The 23,525-nt window shown below is 38.0% G+C and overlaps 1 protein-coding gene across 1 annotated transcript in view; it reads right to left on the bottom strand.

Moving 5' to 3' along the window:
• The window catches only part of SWAP70 (switching B cell complex subunit SWAP70), a 74,310-nt gene that overhangs the window by 20,814 nt on the left and 29,971 nt on the right, over positions 1-23,525 (bottom strand). The window contains exons 3-4 of the mRNA XM_077769131.1: positions 14,593-14,766; positions 1,100-1,327 (exon numbers count right to left, since the gene is read on the bottom strand). Coding sequence (XP_077625257.1) covers positions 1,100-1,327; positions 14,593-14,766 — 402 coding nt within the window. The remainder of the gene's footprint in view (positions 1-1,099; positions 1,328-14,592; positions 14,767-23,525) is intronic.

Raw genomic sequence — 23,525 nt, forward strand, 5'->3', positions numbered from 1 at the left:
TATGTAGGTCATAATCTAACAAGATAAATGCAACATTGCTATATAAAGGTATTTTCTCCAAAAAATAAGGGTATTTTTCTAATTTTATAAAAATATATAGGGGTGCCTGGGTGGTTCAGTCAATTAAGCATCCGGGTTTGGCTCGGGTCATGATCTCACAGTTTGTGAGTTCGAGCCCTGCATCGGGCTTTCTGCTGTCAGTACAGAGCCCACTTCAGATCTTCTATCTCCCTCTCTCTCTCTCTCTGTCTCTGCCCCTACCCAGCTGGTTCTCTTTCTCTCAAAATGAAAAAAATAAAAAATAAAAATATATAATCACATGCATACAGTCATGTATAGAATCTAGTAGTAAATCCAATTAACAAGAAAGGAATAAAGAAGAAAATAAAATTTACAGGAATCCCACAATCCGGAAGCAATCACTTTTAACATTTTGGGGAGTATGCTTCCAGATAGCCCTACACATATATCACATTACATGAAAGGGATTACAAGATACTTCCGTTCAACATGTTTTTTTCTCTGACCTATAATATGCCATGAGGATCTTTCAGATCAACAAGTATATACACGTGACATGAAAGTACTTTACAAATAGTTTGGAAATGTGGTCATTTAAACAATTCTTTCAAAATAGTAACTTAATTCTTAAGTGTACTTCAAAATTATATCAGTAATTTTTTTTTTATTAAAGCCTAATACAAGACTGGGAAAATAAGAAACTTTATTCTTGTTCTAAATCGGCATAAAAGTATAAATGACTTATACTCGAATGAAAATGTCTTATTTCGGGGCACCTGGGTGGCTTAGTCGGTTAAGCGTCCGACTTTCGCTTAGGTCATGATCTCGCGGTTCATGGGTTCGGGCCCCGCGTCGGGCTCTGTGCTGACTGCCAGCTCAGAGCCTGGAGCCTGTTTCAGTCTGTGACTCCCTCTCTCTCTGACCCTCCCCTGCTCACACTGTCTCTCTCTCTCTCTCTCCTAGAAATAAATAAAAACATTAAAAAATTTTAAAAAAAAAAAAAAGAAAAAGAAAATGTCTTATTTAAAACATGGTCAAATTCTAAAGCTGAGGAGAAACAGTGTTTCAGGACTCTTACCTGTTTCAACACATCTAATATAAGCTCATTAAAGACTTCATTAACTGCCATGGACACCGTCTGCCGATCCATGCCTTTGCTAAACTGTCCGTTTCCAATAAGCTCAATCAGTTCCCACACAGAAAGGCCATCTTTACTGTCATCAAAGTTGATTTTATAATGTTCAAATTGTTCCTGTTGCCAACCTCCTCCCATAGCTTCTGTCAGTTTTTTAAGCAGGTATTCAATCTATAAAAAGAAAAAATTTTAATTATTAATTCCTAGTTAAAAAAATTACTTTTAAACTTAGGTATGTATCTATGTTATTTACACTGATAAGATCAACTTAGGAAATGTTCTTTTTTAGTTTCAAAATTATATCTTTCAAGAATCATGATATTTTCAAAGGAAAGGTATAGATAAAATCATTATATTATCAGAGGCCACTAGTCCTATATTAACCTTATAAAATAAGGAACCAAAAACTGAGGGGCGCCTGGGTGGCTTAGTTGGTTAAGCATACAACTTTAGCTCAGGTCGTGATTTCACAGTTCATGAGTTTAAGCCCGAAGTAGGGCTCTGTGCTGACAGCTCAGAGCCTGAAGCCTGCTTCAGATTTTGTCTCCCTCTCTTTCTGCCCCTCCCCCACTCATGCTGTGTCTCTCTGGCTCTCTCAAAAATAAAATAAACATTTAAAAAACATTTTTTAAAGGAATCAAAAACTGATAACCCTCTAAGAGTATAGTATATTTGAATGCAGAACTAAAGCAAACTGTACACATACACTACCATATACAAACTAATTGATGTGGTTAGATTACTGTTGGATATTTAAATATATCAGAATATTGATCTTATGAATATGTAAGTACTAATCACATAAGCATCTCAAAGTAGTATGTACAACTTAGCCCCCAATTTATAAATTTCCCATGTAAGCCAATTATTTGAAATTTATGATACTTCCTCCAATTATAACATTGACAATGTTGGGAACAATGGTCAAATTCCTAGCCTGGGCTGGAAAAGCTTATTAAATCCTGAAAAACATACCTTTGTGTAGAACAGTAGAAAATATTGCTATTCAAATAACAGCAGGTAAACAAAACAGTGAGGCAATAATACTCACTGAATGAGAAACTGCTATCTTCTGGAAAGCCTGGGTTTCCTACAATGCTCTCAACTTCAACATGTCCAAAAATGAATGAATCACCTCAGCCTTACGAATGGCTTTCCTTTCTATTATTGATTTCAGTTGGAACAACACCATTCACCCATGCTAACCCTTATTTTCCATTCCTTTATACCAAATCAGTGATAAATTCCTATGATTTTCACTTTCTTAGATCAGTGCTTTTCAAAATGTAGGTTATAAGCCAATATGAAATCAACTTATTAAGTAGTCACCAGCATCATCTTTAATGGAATGGAAATATTTGAGTTTACTTACAATAAAGAAAATGTTTTGAGGTAAGACTGTTGTGGGGGTGCCTATGTGTGCTGGTCATGAAGGAATATCTTCCTATGGGTTACAATCAAAAGAGAATGAAAAACTTTGTCCCAGACAATTCTCAAACTCACCCCCTCCTACTCCATCTACCTTGTTCAGGCCTCCCAGTTGGTATCCTTGCCTCCAGCATTGCTCCCTTGTGTCTATATTCAGCCAGAGAGATTTTTTCAAAACATAACCTGAGCCTGTCCCCTCCCTCTGGATTTCTTTTAAAGTTGATAAAGGCCAAGCTCTTCCATGTCCCTTGGTGACCACCATCCCTCCCACCCGCTTACTATCTCTAACATGTGTTCCACTATGCCCACTGCAGATTTTACACACTTCACTAATACCACTGATCCGGGGTCTCAAGCTTATTCTGTAAAGGGTTAGGTAGTAAATATTTTAGGCTTTGTGCATCTATATTATAAGTTACTCTTTGTTTGGGTTTGTTTTTTACAATGCTTTAAAAATGTAAAAACTCTTCTTAGCACATGGGCTAAACAAAAACAGGCCATGGGCTACATTCAGCAGGGAGCCATAGTTTGCCAATACCTATCAGAGATTATAAGGAGTTTACCCACTTAACATACTTTTTTATGCTTCTATGCCTTTCCCCACACTGTCCTGTCTATCTTGAATACCTCTCCTCATTTCTATATCCATCTAAATGGTATTTGTTCAAATTCTGTATCATCTAGGATACTTCTACTCAAAGTGAGGTATGAACAGCAGCAGCAGCAGCACCTAGAAGGCTGTTAGAAATGAAGAATCTTGGACCCCACCAAAGACCCAAAAATCAAAATCTGCATTTTAACAAGAACTCAGGTACTTCTATATGCATATTAAAGTTTGAGAAAGCACTGCTCTAAGTGAAACTGCTCTGACCAACCCTAATCCAGGTCAAGTGTTCTAGTTTTTTTTTATTTTTGTTTGTTTTTCAGAGAGAGAGAGAGCGGATGCGCACAAGCAGGGGAGGGGAAAAGACAGAGGAAGAGAGAGAGAATCCCAAGCAGGCTCCATGCTGTCACTGCAAATGCTGATAAGGGGCTCAAACCCACAAACCGTGAAGTCATGACCTGAGCCAAAATCAAGAGTCAGATGCTTAACCGACTGAACCACCCAGGTGCCCGCAGGTCAAGTGTTCTTCTATGTCACTCCACTTAGCATACTGTACTAAATTTATCTCTCAATCATTTGGATCCCCACCATTTCCTGAATTCCTTATAGAAGGGACTATGTCCCACCTATCTTTAAGTATCCAGAACTCAGCAACATACCTAGAATGTGGGAGAGCTCAAATGATGTTTACTAAATGGAAATAAACTAAGCTAAGCTTCAATTTTCTCATCTATGAAATGGGAATAATGGTTATCATATAGAACTACTATGGGGATAAAATGAGACAAATACGGATTATTTTGAACAGTGTCTGACATAGTAGGTACTCCATCAATGTTACTTCCTTTTGTACTGAGATTCAAACACTTAAAATTACATTTTATTATTAAGTTTAAAAACAAGTCTGTTAACATGTAGTATAATAATAATTTCAGGAATAGAATTCAGTGATTCATCATTTACATATAATACCCAGTACTCTTCAACAAGTGTCCTCCTTAATGCCCCTTACCCATTTAGCCCCTTGCCAACAACCCCCCACCCAACATCCCCTGCCAGCAACCCTCAATTAGTTCTCTGAATTCAAGAGTCTCTTATGGTTTGTCTCCCTCTCTGTTTTTATATTATTTTTGCTTCCTTTCCCTTATGCTCATCTGTTTTGTCTCTTAAATTCCACATATGAATGAAATCATATATTTGTCTTTCTCTGACTTATACACTCCAGTTCCATCCATGTAGTTGCAAATGGCAAGATTTCATTCTTTTTGATCACCAAGTGATAGTCTATTGTATACAGATATATATATATAGATATATAGATACACACATCTTCTTTACCCATTCATCAGTTGATGGACATTTGGGCTCATTCCATAGTTTGGCTATTGTCAACAGTGCTGCTATAAACATTGGGGTGTGTGGGCCCTCTTTGATTCAGCACTCATGTATCATTTGGATAAATACCTAATAGTGCAATTGCTGGGTCTTAGGGTAGTTCTGTTTTTAATTTTTTGAGGAATCTCCATATTGTCTTCCAGAGTGGTTACACCAGTTTGCATTCCCAACAGCAGTACAAAAGGGTTCCTCTTTCTCCATATCCTCAAAAATATCTGTCGCTGCCTAAATTGTTAATTTTAGCCATTCTGACAGGTGTGAGGTGGTATCTCATTGTGGTTTTGATTTGTATTTCCCTGTTGATGAGTGATGTTGAGCGTTTTTTCATGTGTCCGCTAGACATCTGGATGTCTTCTTTGGATAAGTGTCTATTCATGTCTTCCACCTATTTCTTCACTGGATTATTTGTTTTTTGGGTATTGAGTTTGATAAGTTCTTTATAGATTTTGGATACTAACCCTTTACCCAATGTCATTTGCAAATATCTTCTCCCATTCTCTTAGTTGCCTTTTAGTTTTCTGATTGTTTCCTTCACTGTGCAGAAACTTTTTATCTTGATGAGGTCCCAATAGTTCATTTTTGCTTTTCTTTCCCTTGCCTCCAGAGACATGTCAAGTAAGAAGTTGCTGCAGCCGAGGTCAGAGTTGTTGCCTCTTTTCTCCTCTAAATTTTGGTGGAAAAATTATGTTTGGGTCTTTCATCCATTTTGAATTTATTTTTGTATGTGGTGTAAGAAAGTGGTCCAGGTTCATTCTTCTGCATATCGCTGTTCAGTGTTCCCAGCACGGAGTGGACTTTTTCCCATTGGATATTCTTTTCTGCTTTACCAATGATTAGTTGGCCATATGTTTGTGGGCCCATTTCTGGGTTCTCTATTCTATTCCATTGATCTATGTGTCTGTTCTTGCGCCAGTACCATACTATCTTGGTGATTACAGCTTTGTAATACTGCTTGAAGTACAGAATTGTGATGCCTCCAACTTTGGTTTCCTTTGTCAGGATTGCTTTGGCTATTCAGGGTCTTTTCTGGTTCCATACAAATTTTAGGATGGTAGGTTCTACCTCTGTGAAGTATGCTGGTGTTATTTTAATAAGGATTGCTAAAATTACATTTTAGAGGGGCACCTGGGTGGCTCCGTCAGTTAAGTGTCCAACTTCCGATCAGGTCATGTTCTCACGGTTTGTGAGTTTAAGTCCCACATCAGGCTCTGTGCTAAAAGTTTGGAGCCTGGAGCCTGCTTCAGATTCTGTGTCTCCCTCTCCCTCTCTCTCTGTCCCTCCCCCATTCACCCTCTGTCTCTCTCAATAAATATTAAAAAAAAAACAATTTTTTTTAACAAAAAACAAGTAACAAGGATCAGGGTACCTGACTGGCTTGGCTGGTAGAGCATATGACTCCTGATATCAGGATCGTGAATTCAAGCCCCATGCCGCGCATAGAGCTTACATTAAAAAACAAAAAAAATTGGGTGCCTGCATGTCTCTGTTGGTTGAATGTGTCTCAGTTGGTTGAGCGTCAGACTCTTGACTTCAGCTCAGGTCATGATTGCACGGTTTGTGAGATTGAGCCCTGTGTCTGGGTCTTGGGATTCTCTCTCCTCTCTCTCTCTCCCTACCTGTGTGTGTGTGTGTGTGTGTGTGTGTGTGTGTGTGTGTCCCTCCCCTGCTCTTGTGCATGTGCACACACTGCCTCTCTTTCCCTCTCTCTGTCTCTCTCAAATAAACTTTAAAAACAAAAACAAAAGCAATTTCATTTGTGCCTAGCTGGCTCAGTCAGTAGAGCATGCCACTTTTNGCATGCCACTTTTAATATTGAGGTTGTAAATTCAAGCCCCAAGTTGGGTGTAGAGATTACTTGAAAATAAAATCTTAAAAAAAAAAAAAAAGACATAACAAGAGGGATAGTCAATGGAGGAGAGAAAGAAAATGGTCAAGATGAGAGAAAAAGAGAAAAGGAAAGAATGGGCCAAAAAAGAAAAGGCAAAAAGATTAAAGACAAGAAGAGATTAGGGACGCCTGGGTGGCTCAGTCAGTTAAGCATCCAGCTTCAGCTCAGGACATGATCTCACGGTTCATGGGTTCAAGACCCATATTGGGCTCTGTGCTGACAGCTCGAAGCCTGGAGCCTGCTTCGGATTCTGTGTCTCCCTTGCTCTCTGCCCCTTCCTGGCTCTCTCTCTCTCTCTCAAAAATAAACAAACATTTTAAAAATAAAGACAAGAAGAGATTAAAAAAAGAAAAAACAAAGTTAAAAAGGACATTAATATGAATAACTGCTCAAAGTGAAATAATTTAGAGGCATTAACATGTACAGAAGTTCAATCTCTCTAATGCAGTAAAAAGAAGTGCCTGTGCTGTCTGATTACAAGGTGGGATAAAGGTAGTACAAGCAGAACTAGAAGTTTTAATAATAAGGCCAACAGAAGCAGAGGCGTATGGTCACGTGTATAGGCATGACAAAATGGTGCATCTGACTGACCATTCACACTATAAATCAGGAAACAGCCTTAGCTTTTCCTCATCTACCACTGTGAATATACTCAAGTCTCTCCCACTCCAAGCTTCAGTTTCTCTTGTATATCCAATGTTATGATGTTAGTAACTGAGAGTACCTGCTAGTAGCAAACTCAGCTCTAGAGGCAGCTTCCTAGGTTCACTCTGAACCTTTCTGAAGGTGCACTCCCAAACTCTCCTGAGTTTGTCATCCACACCCAGCATCTGCTCCACATTCCCAGTGATTGTCCCAAATACTCTACATTCATTTCCCGCTGACTTTCAACACAATCATACACTTATCATTACCAAATAATTTAAGGACCCCTTAATTCATTATATTGGGCCACGGAGAGACAAACATTCCCGCTCTCAACTATTCAATTATACTAAATAATAAATCACGTGCTGCCGTGTTAGTCTCGGGTGGCCTACATCAATTCTAAGAGCTCATTCAGTTTCAGGAAGCAGCTTACTTCCTCCTTCCAAGCAAGTTTCACCAAAAATAACAAAGAATGAACTTTCAAACTGCATGTGATTTTCGAAGCCTTTGGCTCAAAAAATTATGTTGTTAAAAGTTCTTTCCCTTTCATCATTAAAAAGGGGCTTTACTGGCTTAACAACAATTCATGTTTTATTTCACTAAGGGTCTCTTAAAATTATTTGTTTTGATATTAAACTGCATCAAAGCAATTCTTCCAAATATGTCCACAACAGACACATCCTGTTTTCTTCTTGGCTCTGTGGAAAATGAATACTAATGAAAAAACTATACTTTACAGACACACATTTCCAGGAATATCATTTGACAAAAATTACGGAACCATCTTAAATGGGAACATACGATTTCTTGAATTCTGCATGGTGTAAGTCACTTAAACATCTACTTAATATTTTGACACAAATTTCTTGGTAATGGGAAACTGAATCAAAAGCAAACATTTATACCACTTATGTCACTCATATAACTACCACTGTTACTTATATCTTAGATAGCATTACTCAAAACTAGGTAATAAAATCTTAGTTAAAAACATTCTGGACTTAAACAAAATACAAATAATCATTATGGTAGATGGATGAATGGAAACATAAAAATGACCTTAAACTTACAAAGCCTAAAAATTGTTGTTGAAATTATAAATTAAACTCATATATGCACTCATGACAAATAAAGACATTACACCTCAAAATTTATTTTTAAAATGTATCTTTACATTAAATTTTATTAAAATCTCTAAGTCTAAAACTAGTTCAAAATATGGAGTTTTTTTAATGTTATTAAAGTATTTAGGAAAGAAGCAAAATGTAACAAAGAACGACCACCTTAAGAAATATGATGACTCTAGTACTTTCCACAAAAGAGTGTGATCTTGAGTTTACAGTGCTTCATCCAAGGACAGGAGGTGTGCTAAGAGCTTAATAAATACAAAGCCATGTTTTAAACCTCAGGAGGCTATTTCAGCAGCCAGACAAAGCAATTCCACATAAATCTGTCCTGATGATTCTTTCTCCACATAAGTACTCCTAGCCACAGAAAAATGATCTTTAAAACTAACTCTAATTCTAAATCTAAGCAGAAGAAATACTGAGGGAGTTAAGGAAGTCAAAACAGAGTAAGTCCAAACAATAGCATGACAAGATATGCTGCCTGGCTATTCTGAATAGGGGCTATATTCCCTTCCCAATGAGATTAATTTGTTTAGAAAGACAACCAGACATTCCTATGAGCCCACAGTCTTGGCACAGCTCTGGGGTACAGAAAAGGACACAGTAATGGCACACTTCAAGACTCATGCGGGTTCCAGTTCTTCAGGCCACCTGGTGCAGAAATCTGTGGAGTTTCTTAGAGCAGTCAGGAAGCTAGTACTGACCGGCTCCCTTCAAAGTCCTTGGCTCACCAATGATTTAAACCCAATGACAAGTCCTTCATATCAAGCAAGTGCTGCCTTGAGGAATAAGGGAAGTTTCCTTAGTTACTAATTTCTAATGCTGAAATCAGGACAAGATCACTTTCAAGTCCACCATGAATATTTTACTGATGGTAAGAACCCAAACATCAAAGGTAAGAGACCCACTCTACCTCCAATTCCAAAGAAAATACAAATAAACTCAGAACACTAAGCATAACTACAAAATGTTTTAAAAGACAACCCTGGGGATTTTATTAGCATAATTCTTCTACGAAACAGCTAGGTTTTTAAAATACCACCAGGGGGTACATGGATGGCTCAGTCAGTTAAGGATCAGACTTCAGCTCAGGTCGTGATTTCACAGTTCATGAGTTCGAACTCTGTGTAGGGCTCTATGATGACAGCTCAGAGCCTGGAGCCTGCTTCAGATTCTATGCCTACCTCTCTCTCTGCCCCTCCCCCACTCATTCTCTGTCTCTCTCAAAAATAAACATTTAAAAAAAATTTTTTTAGGTGTGCCTGGGTGGCTCAGTCATTTGAGGGTCCAACTTCAGCTGAGATCATGATCTCACAGTTTATGAGTTCAAGTCTCACACTGGGCTCTGCTGACAGCTCAGAGCCTGGAGCCTGCTTGGGATTCTGTGTCCCCCTCTCTCTCTGACCCTCTCCTGCTCATGCTCTCTGTCTCTCAAAAATAAATAAACGTTAAAAAAAAATTTTAATACCATCAATACATCTTTTTCAATACCTATCAATATTCCATTCCTTCTATATGTCTCTGTATTAAGCTAGACAATTTTCATGGACAAGACTCCATTGCACATTTTACTCTCCATTTCCCCTTTAACACTGATGCACTATTACATCATTATTGTTACTAAGCACTAAGAAACTGTTCCCACCACTACATACAACTGTGTTCTACTTGTTTTCCAATGACCATCTAATTGGTAAATCCAAGAGCAACCCTCTAGTTTTTCTGTAGCATCTAATGCTAGTAACTACTTTTCTGCTTCTTAGGACTTTTTTCTGTGGCACTCATGACTCAATACTCTCCCAGTTCTCCTCCCACCTTACAGACTATTCAATTCAGCTTCCTATACCAAAACTACTTCCTCTCCCTGCTACAGAAACACTCCCAAGGTTCCGTCTTCAGCCCTCACTTCTCCCACAGCAGTTTCTTCCTCCCTGATCTAACCTACTCCCATAGCTTCCCCATTTCTGTTTCCAGCCCTAGCCTCTCACAAACTCTAGATGTGTACTTCCAGTTGAATACAGGACAGCTCCACAAGTATGTTCCACCTAAAATACCAAGGTACCCAACCCATCATCAGACACCATATCTCCAACTTATTCATCATCCTGCCATTCACACACACACACCTTTAGTGAGCACTTATCATGAGGCCAGACATTATGTTAAATGCTTCACATACATCAACTATTTTAGTCCTCACAAGAGTCCAATAAATGAAGTAGTTGTCCCCATTTTACATATGGGGAAACGCAAAGAGACAAATTAATCTCCTCAAGATCACATAGTTAAAATGTGGTAGAGTCAGGATTTAAAGCAGACAGTCTGAGTTCAAAGATCATGCTTTAAACAACTACCTCCCGATTGCCCAAGCCTGAAACCGGTCTACAGACCTACACAGCCAGGCACTATGAACTTTTAGCCCTGTCACCTCCAGGTCCCTCCCATCTGACCTTCTTTTCCATTCTCACTGCCATTAATATATTTCAGTCCTCACATGCCACTTACCTTCTCTCAATTTCCCATCTCCCATCTCTCCATATTTCATCTATTTATTTGACACTCTCTTGCCTAAAAATCATTAGTGGCTCAGGGCACCTGGGTGGCTCAGTCAAACATCCAACTCATGATTTCAGCTCAGGTCATGATCTCACGGTTGTAGGGTCAAGCCCGACATCGGGCTCCACACTGAGTGTAGAGCCCGCTTGGGATTCTCTTTCTCCCTCTTCTCTCTCTTTCTCTTTCTCCCTCTTCTCTCTCTTTCTCTTTCTCTCTCTCTCTCTCCTTCTCTCTCTCTGCCCCTGCCCCGCGCTCTCTCCCTCTTTCTCAAAATAAATAAATCAACATTTAAAAATATCACCAGCTGTGGCCCACAGCTCCCTACTGCCTACTACAGGGTAAAGTCAAAACTCCTAGGCTCATCTACCACCACTCTTCTTCACAGCTAGCATGTTCCAGTTAGACAGGGCATGTGTCATTCTTTTTGACTGCCTAGCATCTAGCCCCCTTCTTATGTGTAGGCAATCCCCTACCTCCCAATTCAGATGCTAAAAATGCAAATGGACCTTTTACAGGCCTCTTTTGCAACTACCTCATGGCACCTGACACAGGCCATATACCAATTAGATGTGTTATCCCCTGACTGTGAACTGGAAAGTGGGCTCAGAGAATTCTCTCTGGTAGCAAGAACAGTTGCAAGATCTGGATTCCTGGTCTGCACCCAATTGTGCAGGGCCAGAGGTTTTCCATGGCACGAGTACAATACCCACCCTCTGTTGGCACCAGCATTTTCCTTGTGGTTCCTCACTGGAGTGACCAGTATAGTTCCAGAATGATAGCATTCAAACCTGGTCTCAGCCATCATGACAATTCTGTGAGCTACCCGATATCCTTTTTAAAAATTCCTTTTGGGGGCACCTGGGTAGCTCAGTCAGTTGAATGTCCGACTTCAGTTCAGATCATAATCTCACGGTTCATGAATTCAAGTCCCACATCAGGCTCTGTGCTGACAGCTCGGAGCCTGGAGCCTGCTTTGGATTCTGTGTCTCCCTCTCTCTCTGCCCCTCCCTCTCTCACACTCTGTCTCTGTCTCTCTCTCTCTCTCTCTCAAAAATAAACATTAAAAAATTAAAAAAAAAAAAGTGCCCCTTTGCTTTCCTTGCTCATAACCTTGCCCACTGTTTCTTCCATTCCATTCCACAGAATTCTTCTCCATTAGTCGAAATTCTTCCCATCTTTTAAGGCCCAGCACAAGTGCTACTTTCCCCATAAACTTAAGAGGTAATACTAAATGAGCACTTTCCAAGGGCCAGGCATTCTCCTCATTTGATCTTCACAAGAAGAGTTAAGAGGTAGATACTAGCATTAGCCCTATTTTACAGTTAAGGAAACTGAAGCAAAAACAAATGAAGTATATTGCCCAAAGTCATAGAGCTAGTGAACAGTGGCAGAGCTAGAATTCAATCCAGGAAATCTGACTCTGGGCCCCTACCCTTAACCAGGGAACAGCAAAAGACAGTCCAAGAGTCAACTCCAGCCCAGCAACCAAATCTGGCTCATGGCATGTTTGTATACATTCCTGATCCAAGAACAGTTTCTGCATGTTTAAATAGTTGGGAGGAAAAAATAATATTTCATGATCCATGAACATTACATAAAATTCACATTTCAAAGTCCAGCAACATTTGAAGTCCAGCAACATACTGTCTGTGGCTGTTTTCATGCCATAACGGCAGACTTAAGTAGCTGCAACAGAGACAGAATGGTCAAAGGGCCATGGAGCCTCAACTATTTATTGTCTGGCCCTTTATGGAAAAAGTTGAAGGCCCTACTTTTAACCATTATGTTACCTCTTAAAAAAAGCTTTCCTTGATCCCTTACTTCCCCTAAGCTAGACTAAATCTTTCCTTTCTCTATTTGTATGCCCTCTGCATCTCTCTTGTAATAGGTAGTTTCTTTCGCTTTGAATTACATTTGACTTATTTTTTTTCCTTGAGCAGACTGCAAATTCCTTGGAGGCAGGAAGTAATCTTTTGCACCTTGCATTCCTCTTGGTGCCTTGCTTATTGTTGGCAGCTTATTTGTTGGCTTTAAATAAAATATTATAGTGTGAACTTTTAAACAGGTTTTCCTAACATGAATATGAAGCACAGAAATTACAGAGACGAAGGACGCCTGGGTGGCTTAGTCGGTTAAGCGTCCGACTTTCGCTTAGGTCATGATCTCGCGGTTCGTGGGTTCGAGCCCCGCGTCGGGCTCTGTGCTGACTGCCAGCTCAGAGCTTGGAGCCTGTTTCGGTCTGTGACTCCCTCTCTCTCTGACCCTCCCCTGCTCACACTGTCTCACTCTCTCTCTCCTAGAAATAAATAAAACATTAAAAAAAAAAAGAAAGAAAGAAAGAAATTACAGAGACGAGATTCTGTATTAGCAGGATGGGTAGTAATAGGCCTCAATCACTGCTGGTAGGTGTATAAGTGGTACACCTTTCTGAAGGGTAATTCTGCCTGTTCATCAAATACATTGAAAGTGTGTTTTTTAGGACTCAGAATTCCACTGTTGGAAATCTGTCCTAAGGAAATAAGCAGACTTATGTGCAAATATGTAATAATAGTAGTCATAAGAGTTAACACATTTACTGAATACATAGTACATGCCAGGTACTGAGCTAAGCCCTTTAAATGCAGAACCTCTATTTAGCCCTATTTTATTTTATTTTATTTTTTAAAGTTTTTTTGGGTTTTTTTTGCAGGAGAGAGAGCAGGGGAGGGACAGAGAGACAGAGGGAAAGAATCCCAAGCAGGATCTGTGCTGTCACTGCAGAACCCCACGCAGGGTTCATGAGATCATGACCTGAGCCAAAATCAAGAGTCAGATGCTTAACTGACCGAGCCACCCAGGTGCCCCAGCCCTATTTTATAGATAGGAAATTAAAACAAGAGATTAAAAGATTTGTCAAAAGTTAAGGAATGACAGGTTGATTTTTTTTAAGGAGAGATCTATAGCTAATTGTAATTCTGCATATTAGTCTTTTCATATTTATTACTATAATAAGCATGTGTTACATATATAATTTTTAAAAAATTTTTTTACTGTTTTATTTTTGAGAGAGAGACTGACAGAATCTGAAGCAGGCTCTAGGCTCTGAGCTGTCAGCACAGGGCCGGATGTGGGACTCAAACTCACGAACTGTGAGATCATGACCTGAGCCAAAGTCGGACGCTTAACCAACTGAGCCACACAGGCACCCCACATATATAATTTTTTGAGGCAGTGAGACAGCACACAGAAACATTACTTCTTTATTTATTTATTACTCCTGAAAATAAGTCAGAATAGAACAGGCAAATATTTTTTTTCATTTACTTTGGAAAGTACAATGAGAAGTGACCATCCTGAACTTTGAAACAAAGGCAGTATGCCCTCACATAAAAACAGCTTTGAGAACAACATTGTGAATCCTATGTGTTTCCCGTATAGCATCACTCACACAATTCTGCCTGCTTTCCTAAAATGCCATACCGGTTTTGCCAAATGTAAACAGACTAAAAATTATGTTGTGATTTATACTGAATAAAAAACTCTTTGGATATGAGGATGGATTCATCCATAATTATAGCAATTTGGAGAGGAAAAGTTCTACCCTGTCTACAAATCTTGAGGGGTATTACATGACCCCAAATCACTACGTTTTGGACTTTTTTAGATTCAAGCTGTTTTGTCTCTGATCCAAAAAACACTAGTCCAAGATCTCCCTCTATATCTACACAATTCAAATTAACACAATACTTTCAAGCTATATCTATTAAATGCTACGATAGCCATGCAAGAACTTCCCAGAGCCACATCTTACCTCTTCTGGCACAATAATTAATGGATACTTGTCCTCAGATAAAAAGTTGAAAATAACCCATACTTTAAATGCATCTTCTTCTGTAATAAGCAAGGGGTTCTTGGTGAGGTTTTTTTTGACACAGAGGGTCCAACACATCCTATTGAACTCAATCTTGTCAAAGTTGTCTTGGACCTAAAAAACAAGGAGTAAAAATTTCAGTGAAAAATTTCCAATGAAGGAGGAAAGATTCCAAAATAGGCAGAATATAAGCCAAGTAGAAAAGATACATGCTTCCATTCTAATGAATTCAATTAACTAACAATCCAATTAACTAATAGACATTTTCTAAGTATTTGTTTGTGTACCGCACTTTCAAAGGCCCAGTTAAGAACATTATAATTAGCCTGACACTAAAGCAACATCTATCTGCTCATATCACTCACTTGGCACATAAAATACTAGCTTGTTGAATAGTTATTCTTTCACATGTACACATTATCTTCTAAATAAAACTACCATCCCTGGTACAGAGGAGTGGAGAGTGTCAATTACTCAGTATGAGCCACATGCAGATATTTCATTTTACCCACACAGTCAAAGAAGATATTTTCTTTTGGAAAACTTAAACTGAAATTCTAAAAAGACAGCCTGCCCTTCAGTCATTCAATCACACATTCAACATTCCCTCAGCATCTACAATGAGCCAAGTACTATGCTACAAATTTAGGATATAAAAATGAAGAAGAACTCGGTCTCTGCTCACCAAACATTCAGTTTATTAGGGAAAACAGATATGCAACTAGACAAATTCTAATATAACACCATGTGTAATTCAATAGTTTTTCACTCGTTTAAAAGATAAAATTTAGGTAGTAATTATGATCTGCCAGAGACAATGCAAAGATATTTAATAGTAGTTCATGTCTTCAAGGAATGCCGACACAACTACAATGCAGTGTGGTAAGTACTATGACAGAAATAAGCAGAGGGTTCTGTGGGAATACTGAGGATCTAACCCATCTTAGAACTAGGGGAAGATTTTCAGAAAAAGTGACACAACAACAGAGTGGAATTCAAAGGACCATTAAAAGTCAGTCTACAGTCACTATGGAAAGCCATGTGGAGGATCCTCAAAAAATTATATATAGGACTGCCATAGGATCCAGCAATTCCACTTCTGGGATTATAATAATAATCCAAAAGGTAACAAAAACACTAACTCAGATAAATATCTGCAACCCCATGTTCACAGCAGCATTATTTACAATAATCAAGACATGGAAACAACCTAAGTGTCCATCAGTAGATGAATGAATAAAGAAGTTGCGCCGTGTGTGTGTGTGTGTGTGTATAACGGAATATTAATTTAGCCATAAAAATGAGGAAATCCTGCAATTTGCAACAAAATGGATGCACCTTAAGGGTACTATGCTAAATGAAATAAGTCAAACAGAGAAAGACAAATACTGTATGATCTCACTTATATGTGGAATCTAGGGAAAAAAAAAAAAACCTCATAGAAAAAAGATCTGACCTGCGGTTATCAGAAGCAGAGGGTGGGATGAGAGGGGGAATTGGAATAAGGTGGTCTAAAGATACAAACTTTCAGTTATAAAATAAACAAGCACAAGGGAGGTAATGTACAACATGTTGACTATAGCTAACACTGCTGTATGACACAGACAAGTTAAGATTATAATACAACCTAAGAGTTCTCACCATAATAAGAAAATGTTTCCTCTTTATTTTTTCTTCTTTCTTTTCTTTTTATTGTATCTATATGAAATGATGGATGTTAGCTGAACCTATTATGGTAATTATATCACAATACATGTAAATCAAACCATCCTGTGAGCCTTAAAACTTATGCTGTGATGCAAGTCAATTATTTCTCAATAAAACTGGGGGAATACAAAAAGTAAACAGTTCAAGAATGGGGTAAGGAGTGTTCTAGGCAGAACAACGTGAGAAAGCCCAGAAGCTGAGACAACCATGGTCAGTTCAGAAGTACTGTAGACAGAAGTTTAATGTGAATGGAGCACTTGGTGCTAAAGAGTGCTATGAGTCAAGGCTTTTTGGTAAGTGCAAATAACAGAAAACACCCTAGGTTCCTTTACACAGAAAAAGAATTTATCAGAAAAACAATGGGTAGCCTCAAAGATCCAACACAAAGGCTGGGAAATCTAGGCTCAAAAACTAAGCCATTACCAATGTAGGACAGTCAGTCTGAATCGCAGCTGAAACTATGCATGGGAAGAGTACAGTACAAACACCACTGCCAATGTAACAAGCAGCCATCACTGTGGCCACTGACCCAGTCTTTTTGATCCTGTGTCACTCATGAGTATCTGAACTTTTCAATATCTGAGATGTGAGACATCCTTCCCCCACCAAGGCACTGTGCAATTTCCTAAACATAAGGGTTCAGATACTGGGCAGACAAAAAATGACAAATGACCACTGCATGGGGCACAGTAAAAGATGTGGCTAGAGCGACAGGTGAAGGCCAGATCATAAAGAGCCTTATAATCTGTATTAAGGAGTTAGGATTTATCTGTACTGAAAGTGGACAGAACACCATATACAAGCTGCATGTTAAAAACCATACTCTGGGACAATAAGGAAGATGTACTAAAGAAGGCACAGTGGGTGGCAGGACAATACACGCAAAGCATTTCTATTTGGAGAGAGAGAAACAAAGTGTTACGTGTACCACAGGGAAGAAGTTACTAGCTGACAGCATGGAGAAATTTCTCTTGATCCCTGACTCGAATGTGTGGTTGGCACACCAGTTCCCCAGGAGTAGAACAATATCCTTTGTGGTCTGTCTGCAGTCTGACACCATTTCACACATCCCCATCATACACAATTGATCCCATGAAAGGAAAGCAGTAATTGCTACTGGTTTTTTTTTCCTTTTTCTTTAACACCCATTAATGAGGACTTAGTGCATGCCTGGCATTTTATATGCAGTTTCTCACTTAAACTTCATATTAGCCTTATAAGGCTAACTATTGCCCCTATTTTAAAGATCAGGAAATAGAGGTTCAGAAATATTGAGTACTTTTATCAAGCTCATATGGCTTATAAATATCAGGAAACAGAAGTTCAGAAAAATTGAATACCAAGTTCATGTGGCTGGTAAATATCAAAACTAGGGTTTAAATCAAAGTTCAAGTGCTGTCTCTTTCCACTATGCTAAATTGCTTATAGAACTCAATAGATGGAAGACATCTATGTAACGGAAGACATCACTATAGGACTAGTTTCACAGGCCACCACCATTAACTCTATCCACCTGCACCCCTAAAAAACACTAAGGGGAAATGACATGTGCACAAAAGCATATAGCCTGAGGAACAAGAAATGGTTTTATGTGGATTATGTAATGAATTATAGGATTCCTGAGGGGGAGTGGCTAGATTTATGGCTAGAAAATCAAACATAGACCAAATCACAAACAGCTTCATAATTTTCAGAAATAGCCTATAAGAAACCCCCAATAGAAGGGTTTTAGAGCAGAGAATAAGCAGGTCATCTACTGCCCAGATTAGTACTTTACAGAAAAGATGGCATTTAAGCAGATCTTGAAGTATATATTGAAGAGTGCTAGGAAGAGTAATACAAAAGACAGGAAAAGAAATGGCATGAGCAGGGGTGCCTGGGTGGCTTAGTTGGTTAAGCATCCGACTTTCGCTTAGGTCATGATCTCGTGGTTCGTGGGTTCGAGCCCCGCATCGGGCTCTGTGCTGACTGCCAGCTCGGAGCCTGGAGCCTATTTCGGAGTCTGTATCTCCCTCTCTCTCTGACCCTCCCCTGCTCACGCTGTCTCTCTCTCTCTCTCTCCTAGAAATAAATAAAAATATTTAAAATTAAAAAAAAAAAAAAAAGAAATAGCATGAGCAAAGGTATGCCAGAAACATCACACCAACCAAGTCTGGAGAACAGACAGAGGATGAAGGAGACAAAAGCAAGTTGGAAGGAAAGATAAAGTTTTCAGTTATGAGCATCTTCAACCTGAAGATCTGGTAAGACATGTGGATGGAGGTGTCCATAGACAAAGAAGTGGAACCATAGCTCAAGAGGAGAGACAGACTTGTGAGTCAACTGCATGCTGATGATGACTGAAGCCATGATGGTCAAATGAGATCACCGACAAAAAACATAAATCGAGAAAAGAGATGGGATCAAAAAACAGAACCTCAAGAGATACAGACATTTACAAAACAAGAGGAGGAAAAGGAATTATGATGACCGAAAGAACAGTCAAAGTGGCAAGAGAACCACAAAGATATGAAAATTGAGTGAGGAAACAATTAGGAAAGTTTGATCAGTAGTGCCACATGCTACAGAGATCATAAAGGAGTTAAGAACAGACCACTGGTTTTCCAATTTAGTGGCTACTAGTTACCTTCAAGGGAGCCAAGGAGTTTGGGTAAAAATCAGATTACAATGGGATTAGAAACCAAGCAAATTTTCCATAAATTTCCCCAGGAAATAACTAGTGGCTTTTTTCAGCAAGTTCACTGTACATTACTTAATTTTAATAAGTTGTCTGTTTGGCTTATTGCTTCTCTAAAATGTATGCACTATTCTTTAGTTTAATCATGCTCAATGGTAGAGGCATACTAAATGATGGCATTTACATCTTTAAAAAAACAATACAAAATGAGATCCTGTGTGTAAAGCCCACAGCTAACATCATATTCAACACTGAAAAACTGTATTTTTCCTCTAGGATCAGAACAAGGCAAGGATGCCCACTGTCACCACTTCTATTCAACAAAGTACTGAAAGTCCTAGCAAAAGCAACTAGACAAAAAAGGAAAAAATATAAAGCATCCAAATTAGAAAAGAAGAAGTAAAAGTATCTGTTTGCCAATAACATGCTCTTTCTTTTATGTAGAAAACTCTAAAGATTCCACAGAGAAAACCTCTTAGAACTAATAAATAAATTTGGCAAAGTTGCAGAAAACTCAAAAATCAGTTTGCAAAGTTGCAGGATACTCAAAAATCAGTTATGTTTCTATACACTAACAATAAATAATCTAAAAAAATTTTTTAAATCCCATTTAGCAGAGCATCAAAAAGAATACAATACTTTGGAATAAACTTAACCAAGGAGGCAAAAGACTTGTACATTGAAATTTCAGTACAGAATGTTACTGAAAAAAATTAAAGATATAAATAAATGGAAAGACCTCCAGTGTTGAAGGGCTGGAAGACTAAATATTGCTAAAATGTCCATACTACCCAAAGCAATGTACAGATTCAGTGCAATCCCCAACAAAAATCCCTGTGGCATTTTTTTTTTCCAAAACAGAAAACATTATCCTAAAATTCATATGGAATCTCAAAGGACCATGAAGATCCAAAATAATCTTAAGAAGAACAAAATTGGAGGCTTTATACTTCCTAACTTCAAAACATATTACAAAGCTATAGTAATTAAAATAGTATGGTACTTAGCATAAAGAGAGACATACAGACCAATAAAACCCTCGTGTATGTGGTCAAATGATCTTTAACAAGGATAGCAAGACTACACAATGAAGAAAAGTCTCTTCAAATGGTGCTAGGAAAACTGAATATCCATATGCAGAAGAAAATGGGCCCTTATCTTACACCATATATAAAAATTAATGCAAACGGGAGTAAAAATCTAAATGTAAAACCTGAAACTATAAAACTAGAAGAAAACCTAGGGGAAGAGCTTCATGACATTGGAATGGGCAATGATCTCTTAGATAGGACATTAAAAGCCACAGGCAACAAAACTAGACAATCAACTGCGTCAAACTTAAAAACTTCTGTATACGATGACAACAATCAACAGAGTTGGACAATGGTGAACCAGTCCCTGCCACCACAGAAGTTACACTCTAGGAGGGGTATCAGGTATCAAACAATAGAGCAATAAAACAACCATCTATATGATGAAAATGTGGTAAATGCTACAAAGGGAAAACACATTACTGAGCAGCAGAGTAGTTCTGGGAAGGGCAGGGTGCGACATGAAGAAACCTCCCTGAAGAAGTGACAATCAAGCTGAGACCTAAAGGATGAACAGGAATTAGATGCATGTTACAGGCAGAGGAAGCCTTACAGCAGAGGAGGCTTGTCTGAAGGCTCTGTGACAGGAAGGGCCTTGGTAATATGACGAAAAGAGAGAAGGCCAATGTAACTGAAGAGAAGGGGAAAAGAAGGGGAGAGGAAGAAAAGGAGGCCAGAGAAGTTGGCAAAGACAAAACTGAACATGGGCCTGTATGCCATTAAGGATGTTGCACTTCACCTAGAAACAAGAGCAAGCCACTGAAGGGTATGGGCTCAATATTGAGTGCTTGCTAAATTAAAATAGGTCTATAAATTGAGAGGATCTCAAGGTCTGTTCTACCTACAAAAGGTCTAGAAATCTATGATTTCATACTCCATCCCATCTAAGATTACAAACTGTGCTCCAAAATCCCAGTTTATATCATACATGATAAATTATCTCACATCTTCTGGAAAACTAACAATGGCTGCCAATGGTTTCAAGGTGTCCAAATGGAAGATAACATCCTAGAAAGAAATGTGTAGAGCTGTTCTCGTTTTCAATATATATTTTCTTTTCACTAAAATCCATACAAGATAGCAACACTATTTATAAACCTCAATTCTGACTCAAAGTACTAAAAGTAGTTACAAAACTAAAATCACATGTTCTATAAACTAGAATTTTCATCCAAACCAGCTCAAGACTGAAATTCGTATGGCAGAGTCAGTCCTCAGAAGACTGGGAAAGTGGCCAGTTTGATGCTTTAGAAATTGATTGGAGAATTTATTTTCTCAGAAAGCATTCATACTCTTCAATCAATAATTGTACTACAAATAATCTACCCTAAAAAGGGAATCAGAGGCATATAAAGATTTAACCCAGGATAGTCACTGATATTTATAGGAGTGGAAAAAAATAAAAATATAAGCCCACCAAAAAGGGAATAGTTATAAACCCATGGTTCAAAATGATTATACAGCCACTGAATACCACTTAGTAGTTGGATGACCTTAGACAAGCAAGCCCAGTCTCTTCGTCTTTAAAAAGGTATTAATGATGGTACTTAACCCATGGAATTAATATAAAGAATTAATTAGAACATTTATTTAAAATATTTAGCAGAGTTTCTGATACACAGTAGACTCTAAATAAATGTTACCATTTTTATCTTTATATTCATGTTTTCAAAAAATGTAATGTCATGGAAAAGGCAATATTTATATTTTCAATATGATCCAAATTTGAAAAACAATATATACAAACACAGCTAAAAAAAAAAAAAAATAGACTCAAAGCAAACAGATCAAAATAATAGTGACTGCCTTTAGATGGTAAGGTTATGGGTGATACATATTTTCTTAATAAATTCCTCTTTTTTCTTAATTTCTAACAATAATCTGTACTTCCAATTAAAGAAGCCACTTTTATTATAAATATTTCACATTAATTGTCAGGAAGATTCAAATCAAAACACAGTAAGATACCATACTTCATACTTACTAGGACGGCTATAATCAAATTGATAGAAAATAACCAGCACTGTGAGGATATAAAGAAATTGGAACCCTCATACACTGTTGGTAGGAAAGTAAGATATGTGTCTGCTTTGGAAAACAGTTTGATAGTCCCCCAAAACGTTAAACACAGAGTTGCCAGAAGGCCTAGCTGGCTCAGTTGGTGGAGCATGCAACTCTTGATCTCAGGGTTATGAGTTTAAGCCCCACGTGGGGCGTTGAGCTTACTTAAAAAAAGTAAATAAAATAAAATAAACATAGAGTTGCCATATGACCCAAGAATTCATTCATAGGCAGTCATCCATATGGGTTAAATACCATCCTCAACCATTTTAAAGAGAATTGAAAACGTCTATCCACACAAAAACCTGAACATGAACACTCCCAGCAGATTTACAATAACCAAAAAGTGGATACAACACAAAAGTGCATAACCAGATAAATGTGCAAACAAAGGGTAGTATAATTATAATGAAATATTCAGCCATCAAAAGGAATGAAGTGCCATTACATACTACAACGTAGATGAATTTTGAAGACGTTATGCTAAATGAAAGAAGGCAGACACTAACAGCCTCATAGGAGTTCAGAATAGGCAAATCCATAGACAGTAGATTAGTGGTTTCCTAGGAGTGTGGGAAAGGAGTGAGTGATAATGGGTGCAATTTTTTGAAGGAAGGTGGGGAAAATTTCTAAAATTGGCTTGTGATGATGACGGCACAAAAAAAGTGATTATACCAAGAAGCACTGAATTTTACACTTTAAATAGTTAAATTACATGACATGCAAATACTCAACTAAGACTGGTTATCTTAAAAAAACAATATTTCTTTAAACTATATCACTCTTAGACTTATACTGCTGGCCACAGTATTCAAGGGCATGAAGTCATCCATAGTTTTTATCATTGAACCTCTTCATTCACTCACAAGTTTTTAGTGATGTGTAACTTCACTAATATGATGAAAATGTAGAGTCCAACTTGGTTGTACCACAATAACATTATATAACTCTCAACCAACAATGAAAGAAGAAATGATATGGCTAAAAGACAGTAAGAAGAACTGCTCAAAAACATGGTCTTGGGTATTTAAGAGCAATATGACTTCCTACTAAATGATAGTTGGTAGGCACACATTTGGAGACATTTTGATTGCTGAAGGTGTATTCGTTCAGGTAACAGAAAACTGAAACCTCATTTTATGGAAGAACTATCACTGACATGAACAGCAAGCATATGATATGTCAGCCTAGAAAACCAATGCAGGGGCTACTAACCTCTAGAGAAGTGACATTGTATTGAACTTTTGTTTTTCTTTTATATGTATGTATATTTCCCAAAAGCCAAAAAAAAAAAAAAAAAAAAGAATTATATGTTAGAAAAGCAGCAGATTCCCCAA

The sequence above is a fragment of the Crocuta crocuta genome, unplaced genomic scaffold (genome assembly GCF_008692635.1).
Source record: "Crocuta crocuta isolate KB4526 unplaced genomic scaffold, BGI_CrCroc_1.0 scaffold255, whole genome shotgun sequence".
Lineage (NCBI taxonomy): Eukaryota > Metazoa > Chordata > Mammalia > Carnivora > Hyaenidae > Crocuta > Crocuta crocuta.